The sequence below is a fragment of the Anguilla anguilla genome, chromosome 1 (genome assembly GCF_013347855.1).
Source record: "Anguilla anguilla isolate fAngAng1 chromosome 1, fAngAng1.pri, whole genome shotgun sequence".
Taxonomy (NCBI): domain Eukaryota; kingdom Metazoa; phylum Chordata; class Actinopteri; order Anguilliformes; family Anguillidae; genus Anguilla; species Anguilla anguilla.
The window spans coordinates 22855007-22880927 of NC_049201.1; the positions used below are offsets into that span (position 1 = coordinate 22855007).

The 25921-nt window shown below is 43.9% G+C and overlaps 2 protein-coding genes across 6 annotated transcripts in view; both read right to left on the reverse strand.

Moving 5' to 3' along the window:
- Window positions 1-1090: 1090 nt before the first annotated feature.
- On the reverse strand, window positions 1091-11339 carry LOC118222852. Of its 2 annotated transcripts, none has more exons than XR_004764343.1 (4): window positions 4343-4433; window positions 3337-4213; window positions 2577-2632; window positions 1091-2065 (listed from the first exon to the last, which is right to left on the reverse strand). XR_004764343.1 is itself a non-coding variant. In XM_035408751.1 (4 exons), exons 2-4 carry the CDS (start codon window positions 3865-3867, stop codon window positions 1963-1965), a joined length of 690 nt encoding a protein of 229 aa, XP_035264642.1. In that variant the 5' UTR covers window positions 3868-4417; window positions 11250-11339; the 3' UTR covers window positions 1091-1962. The 2 variants fall into 2 exon arrangements, 1 of the variants encoding a protein (XP_035264642.1); XM_035408751.1 differs by adding an exon at window positions 11250-11339 and having other exon boundaries at window positions 3337-4417.
- Window positions 11340-14337: 2998 nt separating this feature from the next.
- Window positions 14338-25921, reverse strand: part of LOC118237460 (probable palmitoyltransferase ZDHHC14) — a 36767-nt gene continuing 25183 nt past the window's right edge. For 2 of the 4 annotated variants that reach the window (XM_035436190.1, XM_035436184.1), the window contains exons 4-10: window positions 21683-21838; window positions 21086-21223; window positions 20431-20479; window positions 20052-20154; window positions 18893-19002; window positions 18243-18345; window positions 14892-15290 (exon numbers count right to left, since the gene is read on the reverse strand). In XM_035436190.1, the coding sequence (XP_035292081.1) occupies window positions 14892-15290; window positions 18243-18345; window positions 18893-19002; window positions 20052-20154; window positions 20431-20479; window positions 21086-21223; window positions 21683-21838 (1058 nt within the window). Of the gene's footprint in view, window positions 15291-18242; window positions 18346-18892; window positions 19003-20051; window positions 20155-20430; window positions 20480-21085; window positions 21224-21682; window positions 21839-25921 lie in introns of all 4 variants that reach the window. The other 2 variants (XM_035436195.1, XM_035436203.1) reach the window with 2 other exon arrangements.

A 25921-nucleotide genomic window follows, 5' to 3' on the forward strand; every position in this document is an offset into this window, starting at 1 on the left:
AAACAATCGCTCTAGTCTTCAGTGTACTCATTGTATAGTCACTCAATCTTTCTTTTGTGATGACCAAAGCATGACTTAAACGCTAAAATGTTTAAGCCACCACCATACTGTTTTTACTTTTCATAGTACCCCTTCCTTACACAAGAAGAATCTAGATATTAAAAATTGTGGCAGGTAGGATGAAAATAACACAAATTTTTCCAACAGCTCACTTTGCAGGAACCACAAGAGAATATTATTTTTACAGTTTATATACAGTTTAGATTCATAATATCTGGAGAGAAGTGTCCGAAAATTCCCCGACTCAATATTAGCCCTTTATCACATACCTGGTTCTCCTGGAATGACAAGCACCAAAATTTTATATGGTTAATATTTCAAGATCTTAACTTTCTGTTAATAAAATATTTATCACATTCTGACTTAACTGCAAACAATTTTTTTTTTAAAAGACAAGTGACTTAACAATTTTATGAATGTATTGTGTGACAGGCCATAAGGCCAATGCATTGTATTTAATAGAATTAAATAGCACATCATTCTGTAAAAGGTGGTAATGCTTTACATTACAGTCCCATTATTATCAGACAATAACCAGGCTTCAGTTCCAATAAGGAATAACTTCAAAAAATTTCAATGAAGAGTAAACTTAGGATAATACGTCATAATGACAATCCTGGTAATCAAAATACAGTGATATAAAAGATTATCTATATGGATTCTGCCCAATTGTAAATTAATAGTGATAAGAAACAACTGCAAATTTCCAGCACATGGTGGCAGTGTTGGCGGGGATAGGATTTGTCTCCACAAGCTGTAAGCGCATTGCCAGAAATGGGGCCACAGACCCATTCTCCTGCAAATTCCTCTAACAGGAAGGGGGCGCAAAATGGAGCAATTGCGGGCAGGAAACGAACCTCAAATATACATTCCAACATACCTTCCCCAACCAGGCAAGAAAAACATTCCATCTGTACCCTTAGATATCCCCTACATCCAACACTACAAATCAGGAAAATCTCCTCTGCAGACAACATATGGAATATATTTCTCCTGCAGCCTTTTGCAGTAAAAATAGGCAGAAGTTGTCTTATACAGACATATTATTTATTTAAGTAACCCAACGAAGATATTGAATAGTTTGGCTGTTTTATTTATTTACATTTTCTGAGGTAATAATTGTGGTTCTATTCAACAAAATATTTTTGGTTGACAAATAATTAAAATAGTCATGAAGAACAATTTCAAGGATGTTGTTTGCCCCCAGCAAAGAGAAATAACTACACCAACTCCATATGAAAATAAGTAAACATTTACCAGATTAACTCAGAGGAGTGACTAGCTCTTGTTAAATATTCTCAAGAGTAGCCTAGTCACATCACCATAGCAACAGATAGAAAACAGCTTTGTGACTGTGTTGGTACTTACAGGTGAGTCACAGTAACCAGTGGCAACTGACACTTTCCAAAGGCAAACTGCCAGACCTCCATTGGGTTGTGACAACACAGTGCCCAGCAGATAAACTCAGCAAAGCTCTCAACTGCCCAGCTGTGCGCCAGAATTCAAAGCCACTATTTTCTTTAGAATATTTTGTAATAACTTTACAGAGGCATGATTAATTTTATTACTTACACAACATTCCCCTTTTCATTTACCTGGTAACATGTATGTATAATATATGCATGTATGAAGTATGTGCACAGAAATAAGTCTTTAAGCTTTGCAGTTGAATCACATACTCATGAACATGATACACATTTCGTTCATTTAAAATTCATCATAAAATCATGTTCACATATTGAATAAGGTTCATTTCAGGCACGTCCGCATACGGTTTTAAACATTTTTAGTCAATAATGTCATCTTCCACAGTACCCCCGCCCTGCAGAAGTCGTAATTTTTGTTCGTCCTTAAAGAAGTAAAATACAATGGGGCATTGTGAAAGATTTCTTGTAACCTCCCTCAGCTGAATTCCCTTTCGATTGTTTCCATCAAATCCTCCTCGGAACCGTTATACAGGATGACAGGCAGGGTAAGGTCAGGCGCGTCACAGCAACCGGGGACTCTGCGAGCGCAATGAGAGAGAGGCACACTCATTCAAATTCAGTTTATTTGTTCTATTGCTTCCACTGTGGTTTCCTCATTCTCTCATTATTCCTCTGTAATTTGAACATTTGGCGGAACTCTTCAAACAAGCATGTTCCTTAAACTGCATCTTCTGTTCAATAAACTAACTCATGTCAGAATACAGACCTCATCTAATAGAAACACATTGGCTCTTAGAAAACAATAATTCAGTTCGAGGCTATTACATAGTCAGCGTCCTAGAATTAACGCGCTGCATTTTCATTTTATTTTATTGTATTATTTAATATATTTTTGTTTCATTGTTGCCTACTTTTTAGTTTTATATTGTCTGGAGGTAATATTCTAATGTATTTAAAAGTTACTTCTCTGTTCATTGTCTGACATGCTTGGCTTAGCGTTTAAATATAGATAAGGGTAATTCGATATTGTCCAAACTGCAGGCTTGTCACTGAGCCGTAAGTATAAATAATTAAATGAGCAATACTCACAGGGCTATCTCCTCAGCAAGAACCTGGTCCTCAGATTTTCGAATCGCCGGTGGGTCCTGGAAGGCAATTGTAGCCAATCATTCCAGATAGCACCACTATTAAAATTATTGCACACAATGTAGGACAATACTGTTTCAATAGGTATTTAGTTAATCAGAGTGTATTCAACTAATTCAAATGTAGGCTATCCAATATTTACAGAATTAATTAATTTTCTTAGATTTTTTTTTAACATAATAACCTAATCATTAATATACCTCCTCATTTTGTTAAGCATTCACAAATTTTGAAACGGGCTACTTTCCTTTCTCCGTCTTGTGGACACTGTAACTATAGGGAAAGCCTCCAAAATCACCTTACTAGCTTTAATACGGATAAGTCAAATCATAGCCTCTTGAACAAACGTTCGTACGTTAGGCTACTGCTACACGGACACTTCTGAACAGCAGTCTATCCAACAAAGGGCCTCTCAAGTTACCACGGATGAAAGGATGGAAAACAGAACGAACTCTTGTGACCCGTGTTCATTTTATTTTATTCACAGAATTGGATTTCTTTTTGGGACCATGTACCAGGACAGAATACGCCAATCACTCGTTGTATAGCTACATAATTTGTATAGTAGCCAGTTAACGCAACAATGTTGGCAAAATTAACACAGCATAAACACGGTTAGTTATGCATCGAGCTAGCCATCAGTCAAGTATTCTGCGACTGATAATGCCCTTTACCAGTAGCATAGGCGTAGGAAATACGTTACCTGAAACGTTTTGCTATGGGTGTTGGGGTCATAATGTGTATTCGGCCATGTCTGGTTGAAGGTAGATAGTTCCTTGTCGCTGGCTCTTACAGAACCGGTGTTACTAGGGTGGCGAGTCCTTCCAGGTGGTTCCGAGCTGTGAAACTGAGGAGCTGATGTGAAATCGCCTCCACTGTACGCTCTGCTGGTGTTACAAAATCCGTAAGTTTTACTCCTCTCAAAAGACTTCTTCCGTGAGCCCTTTTTGGAATTAAACCGCCGGTTTTCATACTCTGCCATCACCCGATCCAGCTCTACCTCAATATCGTCGTCCTCGGCTGAAAATTCGGAGTCGTTTCCCTCACTGTGGCAGTCGGGTCGCGCTCTGCTCCAGGACCTATTGAAGTCGGCTAGTTTCTGAATTTTGAAAGGTTTGAATAACCCACCGTCTTTCTGTTCGCACTCGGCGCTGTCCTTCTCCGCTTGATACACGTTTACTTCTGTGACAGCCGCAGGTGCAACCTTCTTTCCCCTACTACCACCGCTGCCCATGATTCTGTCCGCGGTAGACAATTCAGAGCGCAAAGCGAAATGAATGTCACATTCTAAAAAAAAATGTCTGAAATGCGGTCAAATTCCCAAGTTGCTCATATACTGTCTGCCAGAAATCTGGTTGGGGAAGTTAAAATGTAACTTATTTCCCCTTACGCTTACGTTAGAATGGATGAACAGCCAGACCCACTTGGACAAGAGGGGTAAGGCTCAGTTCAAAAAGTCTGCAAAAGTTTAACGCATTGAAGTAGCCTACACTAGCACTTCACTGCGTCATTTTTTTTTTTTTTAAGCAGCACGATTTAAAAACTGGAAAATCCCTGCGGTCCTGCAGACAGCTGTGTGGCTAGGGAGAGAGAGAAAACAACATTCTTAGCCTCCTTATAAACACATTTGCTCTCTCATAATCAGTCATGGTTCTGATAGTATTTAAATAATAGGCATTCGTGCACAATATGCATGTAACCTAGCTGACCTATAGCTGAAGACAACATTGGGCTTCCAAGACGGTCTCGAGTCGCATCTGCCGCGAACCGCGACAGGGAAACAGCTGGAAGAGATGAGCGCGCAGTTACATAACAAATTTACTGCGTCCTGCTACGAAGACTCATCCCTCTGTTACAAATCCGAAAGGCAGACAACAGAAACTTTCATTCATGTCCCAAAATAACACCACAGACAGTTTTTGTTTTGTTTTCTTTGTAACATTAAAATATGTTTGTATTTAGCTGCATTAAACATTTGATTTTTCTGTCAGTGTTCAGAGATGTAGCCAAAAGTTATTGGACACATCTGGGCAATCATTCAGTCAGAATTTGGCATAGTCTAGAATTTGAATATGAAAGTCATTTTTGAATTATTGTTATAGAAATGTGTTTAATACAAATAATTTATTATGGGGGAGTAGTAGAATAGCCATGGAACGAGCGCTATAACCAAGTGTTGCACCTCCTGAATGGGTGACAGCTGTTGTGCACTGTGCTACTCAAGCTGGATAGAGTAAATAAGGAAAATATTACAGTTTCTTACTGTTAGACGAAATTACTGACAGCAGAGGCAGTCAGTGGCTACTATATATTTAAATTTACTTTATAAGTCATATACTGTTAATATTGTACCAAAATACTTCATTGTTTGCTGTATTTATTTAGCACTAGCCTAATACTGTCATCGTTACAGTAGCACCCCAAATAACAATTAATAACTATTTTGATACTTTGTAACCTCTTATCACCCACAATGAGAAGGACACTTGCCCGTCTGCGGCCAGCTAATAGGCTTTATTGGAGTTTGTTGAGAATAGGAGGGGTGTGTAGCGGCTGTCACGGGCTGCGATGTGTGACTGATCCGGTGGTGAGTGATTAGAGCGCACTGCCGAGTTTCACCAAAGTAGTGCATTCCAGTGCAGGAGCACGGGCATCCTGGAGATGGCTCACAATGCCTTTGTTTAGTCCGCCTGCGCACACAAAGGCCAGTGGGCGCGTTTCTCCGCAGCACCATTCTACCGGGGCGGCCCGGGCCTCGAGCTCGCTCGTACGGGCTGTTTGCTTACCCTCTGGCGGCCCGCGCGGCGGAATGTGCGCAGGGACATCTGGAGTGCGACCCTGTGTGATGACGTCACGCACCACGCGTTTTCAAACTCTCTTGCTTAAATCTCTCGCGCACACATGCTTTGCCTCGCTGCCTCAACAGCCTGTCTTTGCACGTGACCGAACTGCTGGAACGGTCATGGTGCTTAAGAGTGTTAACACGGCCATTTCTTGGGTAGGAGAACTTATTTTGAGGGTCACACATTTGAATTGGCTCTGTTCTATTTTATTGTTTTAAATACTATTGACATAAGGACAAATGGAGAAAACAATCCATTATGTGACCTTTCTATACAGCCCAAATTCTGCTGCACAAAAACATAGAAATTATAGCAATTGTCAGCTTGGTCTGATTTTTGCTAGACTGCTGCCAGTTCTGATGCTCATTGACACCTCAGGCACACTGTTACCAGTCTGTTAAGTGCTGACAAAGTCAGGGATATGAAAGTGGTAAGCCAAGCATGAGCCAAACGTATTTTGCTTTGTGAATCTGACTTGGACTTGAAATGCAAAAATGATGACCAGCACAAACACCCTGCAGGCAAGCTACTGTAGCCTGGGTTTCCTTTACATCAGATGAGCAGGTTATGCTTGCAGCTACCCAGCACTGTGCAATAAATATAGTTTACTACTTTGTTTTATTTAAAACTTATTTACTATAACAGGGAACAGTTATGTTCTCAGCTTACAATGGGCTGCATTTCTGCCATTATGGAACATTCTCTCCTTAGTAGTCCTTACCGCTGTACTCCTTAGAGGGGCTCTGAACATCTGGATCTTAAATTCACAGCTTGGGAGGGGAGAGGATACGAGTCGGGGGGAACGGTATAAGGGGTCGACTTCCTGTCAGTGAAGCCCCAGAGCCTGACAAAACAGCAGCAGCCTTAATGGACTTTAAGCACTAAAAATAACCCTCTCCTTCAGCCTATCATCAACAGTGGAGAGAACACACTGTTCAAACGCTCACGAAAGTATCTTCCACTTACTCAATAGTTACTTACTCGGCAAGCCCAGAACTGCTGAAACAAACATTCAGTCTGCACCTTGGTTTGTATCACACTAAAGTAAGCATTTGCTTGGATCCACACTGTGCCAGCAAATGTGCATGCAATATTCTCAAGGAGCTGAACAATGTTTGAACCCTAAGCTACATGTATAAGCGGCCAAGAACAGGTAGACAGGCCAATTTCTTTTGCTCAAAGAAAGGGTAGATGTCTGCAACTGAGAATAGCTGAATTTCATTTGCTCGCTTGCAACTTGTTTTATGGAAGGGAACAACCTCTCCCAAGGTCATGTTTTACAAGCTAGCTGCCTGACGGGGATGGCAGTTACTGCAGGAGGATCCCGACTGTTGAAATCCTTCCCAGAATCACGAGGAGCACAGAGCTCTCCTTCCCAAGCCCCCACTCCCACCAGAAGGAAATTGTCTACGGTTTTGTTCCAGAGAAAGAATTGTGCATAGGCTTGGAAAATGAAATGTTTGTACAGACAAAAAATTATAGGCCATTTTAAATGGGAGGACTGCGTTTTCAAACTTCTCACGAAACCACTGGTCCTATTCCAGCGTTCTGCGGCATCTTCTCTGTTCACAGTCAGGAAACGGCCAGTCCCCTCCCTCTCTCTCCCACCACAGAAAAAGGGTGAGCCGAGCAAACAGACACATTCATCAGCTGTGTTTAGACACCGGAGGGAGAATCATGGTGCTCACATTTAATTTAGCCAACAATAGGAGCCCTGAGCCCTGCTCAGCTCTTGAGATCTGTTGCAAGTATTGCTCCCGAGTAAAATATGAAACAGGGCATCCAAAAGCCTCAAGTTTCACATTATACACAAAAAAAAAGCTCTCAGGCCTTAGAGTGGAGCATAATCACAGTTTAAGGAGAAGTCTTGAAACCTGCCCCCTTCAGCCACTGGAATGCTTTGTTTTTGTTGAAAGAGCACGCAAGTGTTCGTGCGCTCGTGTGCGTGCGTGCATGTGTGAATCTGGGGGTGGATTCTGAATTGCATTGCATTTCCAAAGCTGCCTTTTTTTCCCATTCTTGCAGCTGGACCATAAACGCTCCCCCTTTCCCTTTGTCAGCACCGCTGGGACGTCGCGAACAATAAGGGCGCGTCCACCAGAGCCTACGTTTACAGCGGCAAGTTTAATGTCAGTCCACAGGACACTGTCTGGTTCTTCAGCCCCTATTTCTGGGTGGTGGAAGTGAAGTCCAATAAAAAAGGAGGTTTATGTCCAGAGTGAACAATGGACAGGCTGACTTGCTGAACTCAAAATCAATTCAATGAAAACGCTCTGAAAATCATCTCTTGATAAAACATTTCAGCACATAAGCCTGCGAATCAGTGTGCGAAATCCAAATGGTTGCTTGGATCGGAAACAAATTCAGGAAATATTTCTGATTTCCTTGGCTTGATTCTACTCACCAGATAAGCTTGCGGTCTGAGCACTGTTTCAGTTTCAATTATGTCCAAGAATCTGGCCATCCTCTTCCAGACCTCCAAGGTTTGAATACGCAGACTGATGGATAATCAGCCTCACAATGGAGTCTCTGTCACTACATTATGTGGTACACTCACACACTATTGTTGTACCAACTGCTTCAAAGTTACTTTAAGTGTATTTTCTTGTTTTGACCACAACCTTGAAGAGAATACACCAGATAACTCCAAGGTAGCTTGCACAGCAATGCTATGTGAATACTTTAATTTCATAGTGTATATTCACAATTAAAAACATATATCTATTTTCACATAGTGCCGGTACTTCTTTCCTTGAGTGCAGTGATCTCAAATACCAATCATCATAGGAAATAGTTCCAACCAGAAATAAGATTAAACATAATTTTTTAAAGGTAATATATATACACAAATGTAACCTCTGGAAGCATAACATCACTGGACATACTGTTTTGGAATTATTTGAAGTGTATTTTCTTGCTTTAGACCACAAACTCACTGATGCCTCTATACTCTATAAAACAAAAACAAAAAAGGTCAACAGGCAGTTCTGTGAAAATCGAAATATCATTTGTCTTGGCCAATCACACATACAAATAAAATTGAAATTATGCCAAGAAACCCCAGTGATAACAATTCCTTTAACTGGTTATTTATCCTTAACTTACATTTCATAGAACTATCAAAATTGTTTTTGAAAAGCCTAAACATTTCAAAGAAACTTTTACAAGCAGACTTCAATTTTTATGTGCACAACCCATGCTTTTAATAGGCAGGGTGCACAGGATTTTCAGGAAAGTTGCATAAACTCGACATGCATTTAACAAAAAGTGGTTTTAAGCTCATCTTAAATGCAGACTTGAGGTATGCAATTTAGTTTTCCCATCCATTTCAAAACTACACTTTTTTCCATTACAGGAAGGTAGAAGTAATTTTTTCTCTCCCTTTCCTTCGACAGACAGAGATGTCTCAAGGATTAGATCAGAGCCATTCTATAACCATGGCAACCCGCTGGCCCATTTCTGGAATGACCTCATGCCCGCCTAGGCTTTTCTGTAGATATTAGAAGAGCACCTGTCCTCACTGTAAATATGCAGAACTCTCAAAGGCGATCCATGCAAAAGCCAGATGCCTCTTGAAGCTGTAGGCAGGAAACATAAAGGGTTTAAAACTCACAAACTATGCTAAACAAAATTTAATCTCCAAAGCAGCCTGCACAGCAACATAATGTTGCCAGATTGTACAAGCAAACATACTATACAGATTTCATAGTGTTTATTCACAACTATATACATAAAAATCTATTTTAATTTCATGAAGGTGCTTTTGTTCTGTGTTTGTAAATGGTGCGAGTTCTTTGCTTCCAAAGACCAGAGTGGTGTGGTTTAGGTAAAGCAGGTCTGGTCAAGGGGTAGCTACCACACTACCTGTTCTTGCATGCCCAGCTTTAGCCAAACTACTTTCAAATTTAAACTGAAGCTACGATTATGTCTGACTTTGAAACCAAATATCCTTTATTGCACATTAAAACTGTTTGAGTCAGTCAAAAGCATGCACTAAAACTGAAATAATATATTTAAAAAACTGCAGGACGTGTACTATGCCTTTAATCCAGTTTCTTTTTAGATTAGAGTAAATTTAGGTTTAGATAGTAAATTAAGGACAACAGTTTGAATAGCATTGGATGTGAATAACAAGTGCAAAACAACCAGACTGAATCATGCTTTTTAGATCTCATATGCCGATGTGTTTGTGGTGGAAGTGACCAATGAGGCGCTGGGAAAACCGCAACCCTGAACGACACTCATTCACCACTCCTGACAGGGCAGCACAGGGTTGCCACGGTTACCCTCCCGTTACCCTTGCGAAGTGCAGCTGGGGTGAGCGAGAGAGACGCTGGTGTCCCGTCCCTGTGCAGCTCCTTTCAGCGGCAGTTTGACTACTGCAGTGAAGGTCAGAGGTTAAATGTAATCTAAATGTACAATCTATTCAGTACTGTAATGCCTGTCGTGGAGGCGGGAAGAAATTCGGGGCTTGTTTTCTGCACTCTCCTTAAAGGGAAGTCTGCTTGCACTTCTAATGCCTAAGAGAGCTCGTTCATCCGGTCCAGGAACCCTATGACATCAGCGGAATTGTTACAGATTTCGCAGACTTGTGAGACTGAAAAGACAGCTGGCATTTGTTTTGTTTTAGGGACTTTTCCGACCCATAGATTAATAAGACTTATTACACAGAGCTGAAGCTAAATGGCAAGACTGAAGCATTACTGAGCATAACTATCCATAATTATGCTGGTTTTCTATAAACATGCCTGCTTGTAGTTTGTTTTTTTTTTTGGCACAAAGCATGCTATTACAGTGGCATTTCATAGCTATAGAACATTGTTGGATTTTGAAATCACCGTGGCAAGACTAACAGGGCCAAGCATTGGTATTCCAGAGGAACTGCCATCCGTGACCTGGACACATGCTTCAGATTCAAAGCTTTATTCTGCTTCCCAGTGGTTTGCTGGGTTCCCCTCTATTCCATTTTGAGGTTTACCTCAGAGGTAAAGACACTGTCAGGCTAATAGTGGAGAGTGAGGATGCTCAATTTACACCACATATGTGTTTAACGCTGGTCCTGAGCATACACAGAATACTCTGCTCTGATCAGGCAGTTAACACCAAGCAAAAAAACAAGCATTATGACATATGCAAGCATTTCACCCACTGTACAAAAATTCTTACTAGTATGCACTTACTGTTGGTGCTGTTCAAAGTGGATTAAACAACCTACTTCAGACAAAATAATTGAGCATGCCCGCTCATGTTGATTGCTTGACCTTACATGTATACACCATTTCACGGCAGAGAATGGTTGTCACACAGACCACCAAAGTGTTGGAGAACAGAAGCAAGGCCCTCACAAATATGACAGATACATAACACAGATGAACACCCTTCCCCAAGAGCACTTTTGGACAAATTTAGGATTACATCCAGCTGGTTCACTCACAGGACCATTTGCATTAGTACTAAAGGTCAACATCACAGAAGGTGACAAAGCCCTCACTGTGTAAATCGCTGAACTGTGGAACTCACTGCCAGAGAATGGCAGAACTGCAGAAACATTTTCTACTTTTGTTTTTCGCAAAACTTTTCAACACATCCGTGTTCAACTAGCTTTTAATCCCTTCTTGTCTTAATTGTATTAACTAGGTATTTTCCTATAGACTATTTGTGTAAAAAATCTCAACATACTAGGCTATTATTCCAAGGTTTTAATAGCTTATTTCACATTATCATGTTTGTCCAACATTAAAATTTAGATGGTACAAGTGGTAAAAAGATGTACCTGGAAAATCTTCAGTTCAGATGGCACGAATCCCAGAATGCTTCAGGGGGTTGTAGTCCTCCCTTTCCTCAAATGAAACTGAGAGGAAAGTCGGCGGAGGATCCAGCTCTGGCACCACGGTCAATTTGACAGACGCATAATGGGGCGGGAATCCATAAAACTACTGATGTGCTTGTGCTTCAGTTAAAACATTGCAAGGGGGAAAAATTACGTACAATTCAGAAAGCACCGACAGTGGGTGCACGCGACCACACTATCAGGGAAATATAACCTTTATATAGGTATGACAGGCTATATGTGTTTTAACGGTTATATACACATATGTCAGGGTCAAAATGTCTATTCCATGCAAATGGAGTTTAGGACAGGTCGTGTCTAATTCACGAAGATGACTGCAAGTTACCATTGCGAATAAGAAAGAATTTTTAGACGACCTAAAACGTGGTGGCCCTGTAATTTGTTTTCGGTAACAAGAAATACATTTCATAGTGGCCTATGGAGACAAATATCTTATAAATCGTTACCTTGTTCCTCTAATAAAAAAAAAATCATCTGAAACTGTCCAATTTCATGGATTAAGATGTTTCCAAGGAATAGGCCTATTTAAGAGGTCCATTTTGGGTCATTCAATTTACGTAGCCTAATGTATGACCCAATGCTTCGTTTTTGGTCATTATACGTGCACGATTATTTCTCTGAAAATCTCATGGATTAAGATGTTTCCAAGGAATAGGCCTATTTAAGAGGTCCACTTCTTGGTCATTCAATTACGTAGCCAATTTACGTAGCCTAATGTGTGACCCAACGCTTCATTTTTTTGGTCATTATACGTGCACGATTATTTCTCTGAAAAAGAAAGAAAATTAATACCTTGTAAAATGAGTCAACTTTCCAGATAAGTTATTGAATTGGCCACGCGAAAAATTTTGATGAGACATGGGCATTAGAAACTTGGTGCTACCCTCGCCGAAAATGTCTTATAAAGGCTGATTTCATGGCCAAAGTATCATGAAGTTTCGCCACTAAAAACATGACGTTGCTCTTGTGAACCGCGCGCTAAATATATGCCATAGTTCAGCTGTTCTTTCGTTTGAATCACCGCTTAGGTAAACCAGTCTTTAATTTGGCACAGCGTCCGCAGTTGTTGCCACTAAACAGAATCAATTGCATTCGGGATCGTTTCTCAGTGGATCCACCCCTCCTGAGCGTCTGGTCACCCACCTGTGGAGTGCGTGTCAGGCCAGCTGCAATGACAGGAACTCTGACCCGCAGTACATTGCACAACACGACTCACAAAAAAAGTTATGCAGTAACATAATTCACGAACAACATATGGTCACGCATTTCCTCAGATCTAAGCATTTGTTTTTTAAATCCAAAAGTCTGAAATGAGCTCAATCCATTTCAGGTCAGAATGGAAAAAGAACACATGGCCTCATTATGCAGGATCTAAAAACCTGCATTGACCATCAGCAATCTACAGATGGCTCATTGATCATGAAATATGACATTGGGGCATTCTGAGGCCTCCATTCCAAGAACTGCAAATCAAACACTTACGCAAGGAACATTAGGCTATGTAAAGCGAATAAACATACATTCTGTGCTTTCCTACGGTTAAACTACGTCGAGTCCCCATAATACGCATTTTGCGAGCACGACTAGAATATGCAGTATATCTGGCTAAATATACATAGCACTTAATTGTGAGTTAATGCAGTACATTTTTGTACAGAAGGATTCTACGAGTTGGATAGCAGTGCCACCTTGCGGCAGAATTACACATTGCAAGTTTTCAGTACTAGAAGTACTGAAGTGCGCACATACTGTACTGTACTAAGGTATTGTACAATACTCGCACAGCAAATGACCCCATGAAGACAAACATTAGAAGTATATCCATTAAACAGAATACTAAATTGAAACTGAATATAGATTCCAATTTCAGCTATGGCAGAAAACGTCTGAATGCCACTGTCTAGATCTGTGGCTCCCAAACTCAGTCCTGGGGGACCACTGCCTATGTTGCTTTTTATTCAACTGCAATCCCAGAATTTTAACAAACTGTTAATTTTTCTTAATTAGGTGCTCATGTTTTAGAGCTTGGGTCCGCAGTCTTACCCAGAAAGGGCCAGTGTGGGTGCACACACCTGATTCTACTAATCAACCACTAGTCTTTGCTAAACACCTTGGTTAGTAGAATAAGGTGCACCCACACTGACCCTTTCTGGATAAGACTGGGGACCCCAGCTCTAAAACTTGAAATGATTAAAGAGAAATACATCTTTTTTAACTGATGAAATTACAAACTCAGGTGAATTAACAGATGCCTAATTTGTGAATGTATGGACACACGCCCACTAAAATGAGCAATCTGGTTGATATCTCAATATTTTGAATACATCACCGGTGAACAGGTCTGCAGTGACAGATTCAGGTAGTCGTTTGTTTCCAGTGAGCCTGGGGTGAGACAGATGTTTGTTGGTTCTACAGGCGAGCGCTTGACACGCTACCCCAAATACCTTTTCCAGGTCAACTCACCCACAAAAATGGGCAATGCTTGTTACGCAAAGTTAAATCATTTCAGGTCAATGCTTGTTACGCAAAGTTAAATCATTTCAGGTCAACAGCTCATTTCTGAGTAAAAATTTTCCAGCATTGTGAATCGCTGTACTAAATATTGACTGCACTTGGTTACTGAAATGGTCACATTTCTAAGGTAAATAGGCAATATAAACAAACCAACACCGAATTCAGGTAAAAAAATAAATTAAAAAAAGACAAAAAAAAATCTAGGGGACATTCCAACATGTTCTCAAAAGGAGGAATGATTGAAAATGTTAAAAGGACCAAAAGCAGCACAGTAGATTCTCAGGGATGAGGGAAAGTAGGGTGGTAACAACATTGACATTAATCCAGCACCACTGTGCAAGCAATCACCAATTACCCTCTATCCACCAGGGGGAGCCAGAGCTCTTACACAAGTTTATAAATGCTACTAGTCCACACGTGCACATGAGAAAACGCACACACGCACGCGCACGCGCACACACACACACACACACCCAGCGAAGGCGCGCACTCCCAGTGAAAAGTTGTATTTTTATTCATATCCACAGGAAATATAACTGGAAGAAAAAAAAAAACCTTGGTATGACACAACACAATAGCGCATCTTTCAACATGAAACTTAAAAAGAATCAAACGGTATGCAACACGCCACAGGAACTCGCATTACCGATTGGACCGCCCGAGGGTGATCGCGTCATCCGTGAGCAATCATTGGGTCAAGGCAGTGTCTTTTTTTATTTTTTAGAAAAGGATTTTGCCCAACTTGAGTCAGTGCTGGAAAAAAGCAGCATTTTTCTTTGCTCATTTTTAACCCACGGCCACGTTGCCACCTGTCGGGACTCTGCCAGTTCAAGGGGCGTGGCTGCATGTCCGCGGACAGGCGCGAGCGTTCACTGGTTATTTTCGGGAGGAGGCTGGTTGAGAGGCAGCTTTGGCGGGCGGGGCTGGTAGGGTGTGAGTGGGCGGAGTCGGGTCAGATGGAGCTCAGTTTGACCAGCCCCCTGGACTGAGTCCTCAAGCAGGAGGGTCTTGGTGGGCGGGGCTGGTCGGGCGTGAGTGGGCGGAGCCAGGTCAGACGGAGCTCAGTTTGACCAGCCCCCTGACCGAGTCCTCGTGCAGGGAGTCCTGGCTGGCGGGGTTGTAGAAGGGCAGGGTGTGGCTGTGGGCCAGGGGGGCGGAGCAGGGCAGCATGCCCGGCGGGGAGGGCGCCTCCTCGGGGGTCAGGAAGTGGTGGTGCGGCGGCGCCCCCTCCTGGCGGGGCAGCAGGTCCGGCTCGCAGCTCAGGTTCGGGGTGGAGGTGGGCGGGGTCGGCTGGCCCAGGGGCAGCATGGCGCAGGGGCCATTCAGCGAGGTCCTGGCCGGGAGGGGGACGTCGCCCGCCGCCATGACGATGGGCTCGCTCTGCAACAGGGGCGTGGCCGCCGCCTGCAAAACGAATTTGGTGCTCTGAATGCACTGGTCCTGATCACACTGTAACGGGAAAGGAGGCGGGGTAAGGGATGGAGGGAGGGAGGGAGGGAGGGATGGATGGATGGATGGATGGATGAAGGGAGGGAGCGAGCGAGGGATTGATATCAGTAATGATAGGGGTGTAAATAATCATTCAGGGAGGTCAGAATGGGCATTATAATTTAGAGTATGGAGGATTAAAAAAAGGAATGGTGTGATGGAGGAAGGAGGGGGAGGGGGAGGAGAAACAGAGGTGTAGGGATGAAGGGAGAGAGTGGGTGTAAAGGGGGTGGGGTAGGGGGGAAAGAGAATTAGGGGGAGATGTTAGTGCCCTGACAGACCTTCCTTTCACACCACTCACTCTAATGCTTCCCACATTGCCTTAGAGCACTATCCAGGAACTCAACGGGGGGTGAGAGGAGTGGAGTATCCTTAAATGCTTCCTCTCTTTTTAAGTGTAAAGCACCCGAGTTCGTAGTGAGACCTGAAACCACAACAGATTCAATTCCTATAATGGTAACGAAAGACATGCTCCCTGTAAGCATGGTACAGGGTGAAGGGTTTCAGGACCTACTGGCATTTGCTGAACCTGAACACTCCTGAGCGATGTACTGTTACACGAAAAACCCATCGCCGCTCGACTTGAATGTAGTGAAACAGCTGTCTCTCTGTACCATTCCAAGTTCAACAATGCGGTGATAACCACCTGTGTTTGGACAGCACTAACTATACAGAGTCTTACGTGACTATAACCTGCCACTTCATTGAAGACTGGGTCATGCGTTAACCTGTGCAGTGAGTGAAGCAGCATAAAATCAATCAGGAAAAAATAGAGAAATTCTTATTTTTTTACTTCTTAAATGTTTCAATTTCGTGATCTGCACCGATTCAAGTAGTTGCGTTTTTATTAGCGATATCCTACATCAAGCACTAAAGAACGATTAGTCTGTTTCGGACAGCAATCAGTCGATGGTCAGAAATGTGTGTCATTCACATCCCTAGTGTTCAGATACCATTTCTGTTTTAGTGTATTTTTTTGATTTGTCCAAGAAAGTTTTGTGCACAATTGAATATATTTGAAATATTCACAGGGGTTTCTGACAACCTAACTCCCAGAAAGTAAATCACTTACAACATCGAAGAATTCTGCAGAAAATTAGGATTCATTTAGGATTGATTAAATTTGATTAAATTTAGGATTGAATACAGGATTCAAATTACGCTAAATTAGGACGTGCTGATGAGATCTCATGTTCGCAGCCGTGACGTGGGAGGTCTAAAATAGACCGGGCTCCTACGCTTTGAGAAGCGAAGAAGTCGTGATAGCGCACACACTGAAAAAGCCATAGGACTGAATGAGATTTTTGGGTGGGTACATATTTAACGCATAGACGTATTTAACACTTTCAAACATTCGGGATGAGAAGTGTGAATACACCTCTGACTAAACCCCTTCCTCCCTGGGCCAAATTCCGACCAATCACGTGATGGAAAGTTCCGGTTTTCATTCCACATTGTGGGGAAGCGACACAGCCCTCATGCCCCTTGAAGTGCTTTGTTCACTCATATGAAAGAATATAAGGTTCAAAAAGATTTGAATTTAAGAACACATTGAATTTAACCAGTTAGAATTTTTTTATGTGAAATATATTTTATTTTTAAAACTTATAATTGAATTTATTCACTTAAAAATGTATAGTTTTGAATACACATCTAAAAATGTAGGTTTCCAAAGTTCAAATCTTAAAAAAACCAGGCTTATAAATATTCAGTGGGTGAAAATCCAGTTTCAAAATGAGTACAGAACATCTGGGAAAGGAATGGAAAGGAAAAGGAGTAGAACATGGATGCAATTGATTCTACCTGTAGCCAATAATGCACTTTTGTAACTAGTCAGCCATGTTTTTATGGTCTCAGTCAACTGCTAGAATGATTTATGTAAATTAGGCCTATATGAGTAAAGTCAGCAAATACCATTTTTAAAAGCTAGCTAGCAACCAGAGGTTCATCAGATTGTTAGTCAACCAAACTGAATTGTGAGATTGGTAGCCTAATGCTAATAAGAGCTGAATGGATACAGGCAGCACTGCTCCGGGTCACCAGAACAATGGGGGCGAGCTAGCATTAGACCTAGCCGTCACTCCAGTACTTTAGGAAAAAATACAATAACAACGGTACCATTTCCGGCAACCGCCACTCAAGTTTCCATACCAGCCCGCCTGAACGCGACAGCCAGTGTAGTTTCAATATAGCAACTTGTTAGCAACTTACTTTTTTAAAGCACATAACAGCTTCAAAATCCACAGTTGAACAGGGTGCAATTTATCTCGTAGAACAAAACGTGAAACTCTCATAGGCTTACGTTCACCACAGACCGTACTTTTGGCAGAAAATGAAATCCCTACGGGAAAAAAAGCATTGGAAATCCGCCGAGGGAACCCATGGCACAAAATGTAAACTTACTTCCAGGTTTTAGGATTACAAACTGTAGAACTCAATTGCTGGTGCCTGGTTTTTTTTAGACTTGAATTCTGGGAAGCTGAATTTTGGAGATGTGAATTCAGAACTATGAATTTAAAGTGAATAAATTCATATGCATTGAATTAACAATTAAAACATTCAAATGAATATAATTTCACAGTTAAAATTCAAATCAGTTAAATTCAAGGTGTTCTTAAATTCAGATCTTTAGAATCTTATTTTCTTCCGCACACTTGTTTGTGTTTAAACCAGGGACATCCGGTCCCAGAGTACAGCAGGTTGTGCTGGTTTTTGTTGTTGCTCAATACTTAGTTGACCATTTCAAGAGCAACTGACTGGGCAGTGAACTCACCTCACCCGGTTCGCTAGCCTAAACCGGTTGCTGATTTTAGGTGAAAACAAAAACCTGCAGACCCTGCAGCTCACACACACGCATCCCGCTTTGACACTAATGGTCAGGCACAGAGACAGACAACAGGAGTGAGCTCCTACCATGTGGCTTTGGGTCTGCGTGGACCCGTACATGGTGATTCCGTTGGTGGGCGGGGCTGCTTGCGGTGTGTCTGGTTGGACGAAGCCCCGTCTGTCAATTAGACTGAGTGGGCGGAGACAACACAAAAAGCAGGGTTACATTAATGACATCATAAAGCCCTTTTAAGCTGGTCCAGTGCTTAATTAAGCCTGTTATTGTTACTGTGGGATCAAAGCTGCACATTAACATGTCTGTATAACACACGGAAGAGCTGAGAAATTTGGATCAGTGCAGTCTAAGATGATCAGTCAGTGATCTGTGCAGTGCTGATCCAAATACAAGCTCCATACACTATTTCCACAGCAAGTTTCAAGGCCTTATTTACAATGGGTGCATATGCAGAAATGGGCATTAACAGTGCACACTCTCAGTTCCATGGCATCAAATCATATCTCAGTGTGAAAACTTGTAAACTGTGAGTACACACAACCACCGGCTGTAAAGCTGCATTGCAAGCCAAAGGCAAACGTTTAATTATTTTTCAAAACCAAATATGAGATTGCAGTTAATGTGTACAGTAGTTAAGCATCACCGTTGTACCAGTATGTTTTGAGTGGCAGGTTGATTGGCTCAACGTCCAGTCGACGCCACTCCACTGGCTGCCACTCACCTGGGGGGGAGGGGCCCACACAGGGCCGCACAGCAGTTTGTGAAGATGTTCCCGTGGCTGTACGGGTTGTAGTTGTCCTTCCCCCTTTTGGACGACCACGACCCTTTAATCTGGAAGGAGGGGGAACAGGAAGCAATCAGCGTGGAGGCGGCTACGCCAATCCAAAAGTGACTGGACCAAGGAAGCAGTCTGAAACAATGGGATTTCCAAAAGAGGAAAACTTTAAAAAATCATGTTCTCGAGTGCAAAGAGTTACACAACCACTTTCTCCAAATGACGCATTTTACATATCAGTTAATTGTATATAAAATTTTTACATTTTTTTTTATTTTTATTTTTTACAAATTTATCCTCATATTAATTTTTTATTGTTAAATAACTACACAACAGATGTTTACAGCAGAGCTCTTGCTAGCCAACTACGGAGAATGCTGAGGAGAGCTTGATGACGTAAACGCATGTTGTGTAGTATGAATACATAAATATATACATATATATATAGATATAGTACATATATATATATATATATATAAATACATATAGACATATGTTTATTTATTTATTATTATTATTATTATTTTTTTTACAATCAACTGATATGCGAAACATGTTGTTTGGAGAATAGAGGTTGTATAATTGAGAAGATATGATTTGTTTAAGTTATCCTCCACGGGAAATCCCATTTCAAACCACGTCCTGCGTCTAGTCACTTTTTTTGCGGCTGGCAGGACTTTTTACACTCTATTGCTGAGGACAATGGCGGGCACTGCCCAACCCTATTCCTGTAGATCTACCATTCTGCAGGTTTTCATTTCAACCCTAATTTAGCTCACCTGACTCTACTAATTAGCAGCTCAACCAGACAGCTCTCATAGCTGTTGAATGAGGTGTGCTTTCTTACGGTTGGAATGAAAACAAACAGGACGGTAGATCTCCAGGAACTGGGTTGGGCAGCCCTGGACTATGCGTAGTTACTCATGTCATTGTTAGAGCAAACGCTCTTTGAAATGCGTGCGTGCTCGTAACCTCATTAGTGGTAAATGGCCATTAATATGCATTAATATGCGGGAGTCCTCGTTAGTAATTAATGCTTGTTAATATTGGCGTGTACATGCGAGCCCACAGCGCTCATTACTTGTTAATGCGGGCAGGTACTCACGTCCTCATTAGTGGTCTGGTTGGAGCTGATTAAGTAGGTGTGGAATCCAGACAGGCCCACGATGGACCACACGGAGAAGAAGCACACGACCACCTCCAGCACGGTACCAGCGGTCAAGGAACGCAAGCGCATAGCTACAGGCATGTGGAACACGACCGCATGGTCCTGCCACGACTCAACACTATGGTTACACGCCTTCAGTGGCATGAAAGAAAGTGGTGTTTGGCCTGGTAATTATGATGGACACACAAAATATGTGGGCATGCACGCACACACACTCACACTCACGCTCACAAATACACAAACACACACAGATGCACGCAAATACGCACATACGCCCACACACACACACACACACACACAGGTATGGAAAGGATATCTTGCAGGACTGTCTTTGAGTGCGTTGAGGAACCCAGAGTTGTGAGATCCTATCAGAAAGATGCAGGGTTATGCAAGCACACATACAAGCTCTTTACTCTGTATAGAGATAAAAGCACAATAAAACCCCTGCCATACAGCCTACAACCTCTTCAACAGAGTGAAATGGGAACAGAAGGGGGAGGGGCAAGGGGAAGGTGCAAGGGGGTGGGGCAAGGGGCGGGACACAGGGTGGGAAGAGAGAGACAGGAATGGGCAGACAGACGGTGGAAAGACATTACGCTGCAAATGTTCACGTACGCTAAAATACGTGATGCGGCAAAGTGCCTTTTACCCAGTCACTTACTCAGTGAAGAGTGGACACTAATGAATGCGTATACTAAACAGCAGCCTTTCCGATGCCCAGGCAGGGATCTGCCGGGGGGGGCATTCATACAAGTGCATTTAACTGGATTCCACAGCTTCGGGGGCAGCAGACATGAAAAGGCACGACTCCCGCTAAGAGCTCCAGGTCCGCCCACATCTAGAGGAGCCTGAATGCAGCGGCACTCCAGAGTCGAGAGGCTGACCGTCACCGGCGAGGCCAGACGTGGACGTCACCAGCGAGGCCGAGCCACGCCGGGGGCGGGGGTGGGGGCGGGGGGGGCGGTACTCACTGAGGATGACGTGCGTGATGACGAAGGAGAAGATGAAGACCGTGAGGAAGGACAGCGACAGGATGAACATGTAGAAGAAGCGGTAGTTCCTCTTCCCCACGCAGTTGCCCACCCAGGGGCAGTGGTGATCGAATCGCTCTGCGGAGAGACGGATGGAGAGAGAGAAAGAGTGAGAGAGAGGGAGAGAGAGAGAAAGAGAGAGGGATAAAGGGAGGGAGAGAGAGGAGGGAGGAGGGAGAGAGAAAGAGAGAGAGAGAGGGAGGGAGAAGGAGAGGGAGAGAGAGAGGGAGGGAGAAGGAGAGGGAGAGGGAGGGAGAAGGAGAGGGAGGGAGAGAGAGAGAAAGAGAGAGATATTAGCTGGACCAGAAACTGTGAACGCCAGGACCCCCCCTAACATACCTGCCAGCTGGCCAACCGAAGAAGGCAACAGCTGCTCTTACACAAGAGACCCATATACCCCCCTCCTACCAGGGGACATTCACCTGGCTCTGATTCCCTAAACACTGCTTCAGGAAGGATTACAAGCACGAACCCGTGTTTTATTTACAGGGTACACTAGCGAGAGCCCGGGCAGGAAGTTTGTGCACGCACACTCACCCACACAGTTGTCACAGAGGCTGCAGTGGGAGGCTCGGGGGGGCCTGAAGATCTTGCAGGTGAAGCAGTACTTGAGCTTCACGGTCTGCCCGTTGATGATCACCTCTTTCGTCCTGGGGGGCGGCCGGTACCCCGAACTGCAGCCGTTGGCCATGTCTACGTGAGGGAGAGAGAGAGAGAGAGGGAGAGAGAAACAAACTTAATCGGTTTATGCGAAAAGCACAGGAGGGATCATCTGTATTTATACACTAAACTCTGCTCGGTGTACAGGCCTGTTGTGTTTACATACGACACAGTTTGTTCTCTGGAGAAGAATGTTACCCTTCCAGAGACTGGCTTTCTGCCATCTGATTGGTTCCAGCAAAGTTTGGCCAGCATTCTGTTACAGGTCATTGGCTGAATCGCTGCCTCCTACTGGAAGCCTACCTACATAAAATCGTGATTTGACTGAATCAGTAACTGACCTTCAACTGTTTAACAAAGCATATTGGGCAACGTTATCGCAAATCAGGGCCAACCTGGGGCCTGTATCACGAAACAGGATTACAGATTTAGCTTGATAACTGGGTGGAGTAAAACCCGGAACGCTCCCAAATCTGGAACATGGACTGAAGTAAAAAGAGCTGTTTTTCCGGATTTTATCCTGTGCAGTTACCCAGTTATAGCCAAGTAATCCTGCTTTGTGATACAGGCCTCTGGAAGCTACCTATCTGTTGACTCGGGTACAGTGCATCACAAATGCTTTTAACTGTACAAATGTCGATGAAACGCAATTACGCAAGAACACTTGAGCAGGGGACTTCTAACAGGCCCGTGGAGTGCTCTCTGAGCACGCTCACCTCAGTCCCAAATTTTCAATTACGTAGCCCACTTTGTTCCGAGCACAGATAATTCTTCCCTTTCGCCAATTTATCTGCCATTAGGAGACAGAGGCTGTTATTATGGGGTGCTCATCCACCCATTACAGAACGAGCGGGGGCACCTTCAATGTCAGCCAAGCTCTCCTCACCGCCCATTAGAGCGTGAAGAGAGAATTGTCACCCCCCCCCCCCGTCCCCCCCGTCCCCCCCCGTCCCCTGCCGAGCAGAGAGGGGAGGGCAGGGTGGATGTGCTGCAGAACGAGACGAAAAACGGTCCCCTGCAGTCGCCCGTAGCGGGACACCGTTCACATTCTGTCAAGGAGACCTGCAGCTTTGGAGGAGCCCCCTGTTAACTTTTGCTTTTACTCCTCTGAAGGAAAGGGTAATGGTGCCATATGCCAGTCCAGGACCCGGCCCTTCCCGGCTCACATACCGGGTATCGGGTCACAGCTCTGCTCGTCGAGCTACTGGCATCCCAGCTAACGCAAAACATTCCGGTTACATTGTGAGAACGTTTTATCAGTGTTTTAACATTGCAGCTACATGGCAGAAACATTGTTCCTCGTCTCCGATTGACATAGCCTTAGATCAGCCATGATGGCAACAGACACCCTCATGGAGCCGTGCGACCTGGCATGGCCCCCCAGAAACCGGCAACAAGACTGGAAAGGAGACCGACAGCGAGACCAACACCAAGACCAACACCAAGAGCTTGACAACAAGACCGACAATGAGACCGACACCAAGAGCCCGACAACGAGACCAACACCAAGAGCCCGACAATGAGACCGACACCAAGAGCCCAACAACGAGACCAACACCAAGAGCCCGACAACGAGACCGACACCAAGAGCCCGACAACGAGACCGACACCAAGAGCCCAACAACGAGACCGACAATGAGACCGACACCAAGAGCCCAACAACGAGACCGACAATGAGACCAACACCGAGAGCCCGACAACGAGACCGACACCAAGAGCCCAACAACGAGACCGACACCAAGAGCCCAACAACGAGACCGACACCAAGAGCCCAACAACGAGACCGACACCAAGAGCCCAACAACGAGACCGACACCAAGAGCCCAACAACGAGACCGACACCAAGAGCCCAACAACGAGACCGACAATGAGACCAACACCGAGAGCCCGACAACGAGACCAACACCAAGAGCCCAACACCAAGAGCCTGACAATGAGACCAACACCAAGAGCCCGACAAGGACACCGACTGGATCCCAGGCTGAATCTTTGTCACAGATGCTGGGCCTGCTAAGTCACGCGCCTTCCCCTCCTCCTGCTGGTGCCACCACCCCTCTGCCCCCCCCCCAACCGTCAGACAGCTCAGGGCAGTCGCTGGCGTTCTCTGCTCGCAGCGGTTCAGCTGCGTTTCTGCCGTCGGGTTGACTGCTCCCGCACCGCTAGCGCTGCGTGGGCGCTAATCTCGCTAAAATTCCAATAATAACCTTTGTGACAGCGCGACAAAGACTCCGAGCCGCCGAGCGAACGCGGACCGTTCCGGAAGCGGAGCCGACAAGACGAGATTTAAAAAGGCTGCGAGAACGGGAAAATTTGGTGGGCGGGACGGCCGCGCGGAGACCGAGCCAGATGATATTAACGGTATGGGAGCGTTTAAATATGACAGCATTAACGCTGCAGCATAGAGACAGGGCTGCGTAATAATATTCATAAACATATATCCGCAAAGTGAGAGAAACCCCTGGCGAAGGCTCTTCAGTGTCAAAGGACACAGCACTGAATACGGGCTTCCTGAAAGTGACAGCAGCCCAAAAGGCCTCCGGTGTCCGCCGACCTCCCCCGCTTCCTGTCTGGCCACCGCCGCCCGCCGGCTTCCTGCGTCGCCTGGCCGAGCGCCCCGGACGCGACGGGCCGAGGCGAGTCGGGTTACGTAACGACCGACAATGCCGCCGCCGCCCCGATATCGCGTGTGAACTTGCTCCTGGCGGGGGAGGGGTGAACCTGAAAAGTCACGGAGATTAGGGGGCCTGCGTTTTACTGCAACGGAGGAAAGGAGAGAGGAGAAAATAAAGACCGTGAAGAGAAAACAAAGACTGTGAGAAGAAAACAAAGATCCGTGAGATTAAAGCGTCCTCTGCAAACGCGTGGACGGCTGAAGGCTGTTAACTTTGAGCGACCGGTACGGACGGAGGACCCGCTTGGCTCTGCCCTGGATTGAACCCTGAGACCCGCGTGTCTGAAACGTAATTCCCTGCGATTGGGTGCTTCACGACGGGGGAAAAGGTCATTACTCATTACTCAGACATGCAGAGCACACACACACAGCTGGAGACTTCACCCAATTCACATTAAGGGAGGGCATCCAGCTAATTTACATAATTAGTCGACACAACTGCCCCTTCCCCCGTCCCTCTTGCGCTCTTTGTCATTACTGCACGGGTTTAATGGCGGTCCTATCAACTCTAAAGGCTCAGCCACACGGAGAATAATGACTACAAAGCACACAATAACAAACTATCATTAAGTGATTGTTTCCAGCCATAATGATAGTGACCTGCTGTTGGCTAGCAGTCATATAACCGTTAAGATAACCCATCGTCGGCTAACAATTGCTTTCTTTCGATTCAACCCACCATTAAGGGAACACTTTCATTATCATGACCATCATTAAGAATACAGGATCTATATTTAAAGAAGAAAAAAAAACATTTTAAAAATGCCCTAAATGCAGTATCATTCAAGTCATTATTACAGTAATTCCTGAAATTTGTGTTTTCCTTAGATTCAGGTAACAGAAAATGACCAAAGACAATAAGAAGGGACACTTCAGTATATATGGTAACTGAGTGTTATGAAATGAATGACTGCGCATTTTTAAAAAAAGAATGAAAGAAAAACTATACATATATACACACACACACACACACACACACACACATGCCCAATGCTCTGCAGATCAGTGGGGTGTGTTGCTAAGGATACAAACATTCTGTCAAACAGGCCTAAATATTAACTGGAGTATTTCGCGCAGACACCGTACTAATGAATTACACTGAAGATGTCACTTATGTTTAGTTTCACCTATTCATCTGTGCTCTATGCACTAAATTGTAAATAATCAGCCTTCAGAAAACCTAACCTAAAACAGCTTCTGGATAGAACCACTTGACAATGCACTGTAATAGAACTGTAGTTGTTTCCTGCTCAGTAAAGTGACAGCATAGAACAAAATCTCACTATTTGACAAAAGTGTGTTAACCACAGGGTCAGTATCCTCTGCATTTCCCTCCCATTTCCTGCTTTTCTGTTGAGCTTTACAGATTCATAAAGCCCTACGTGGTCACCTGGGGACACAAGACCTTCAGAATACTGACACAGATAAACACTTAAAGGCCCTTA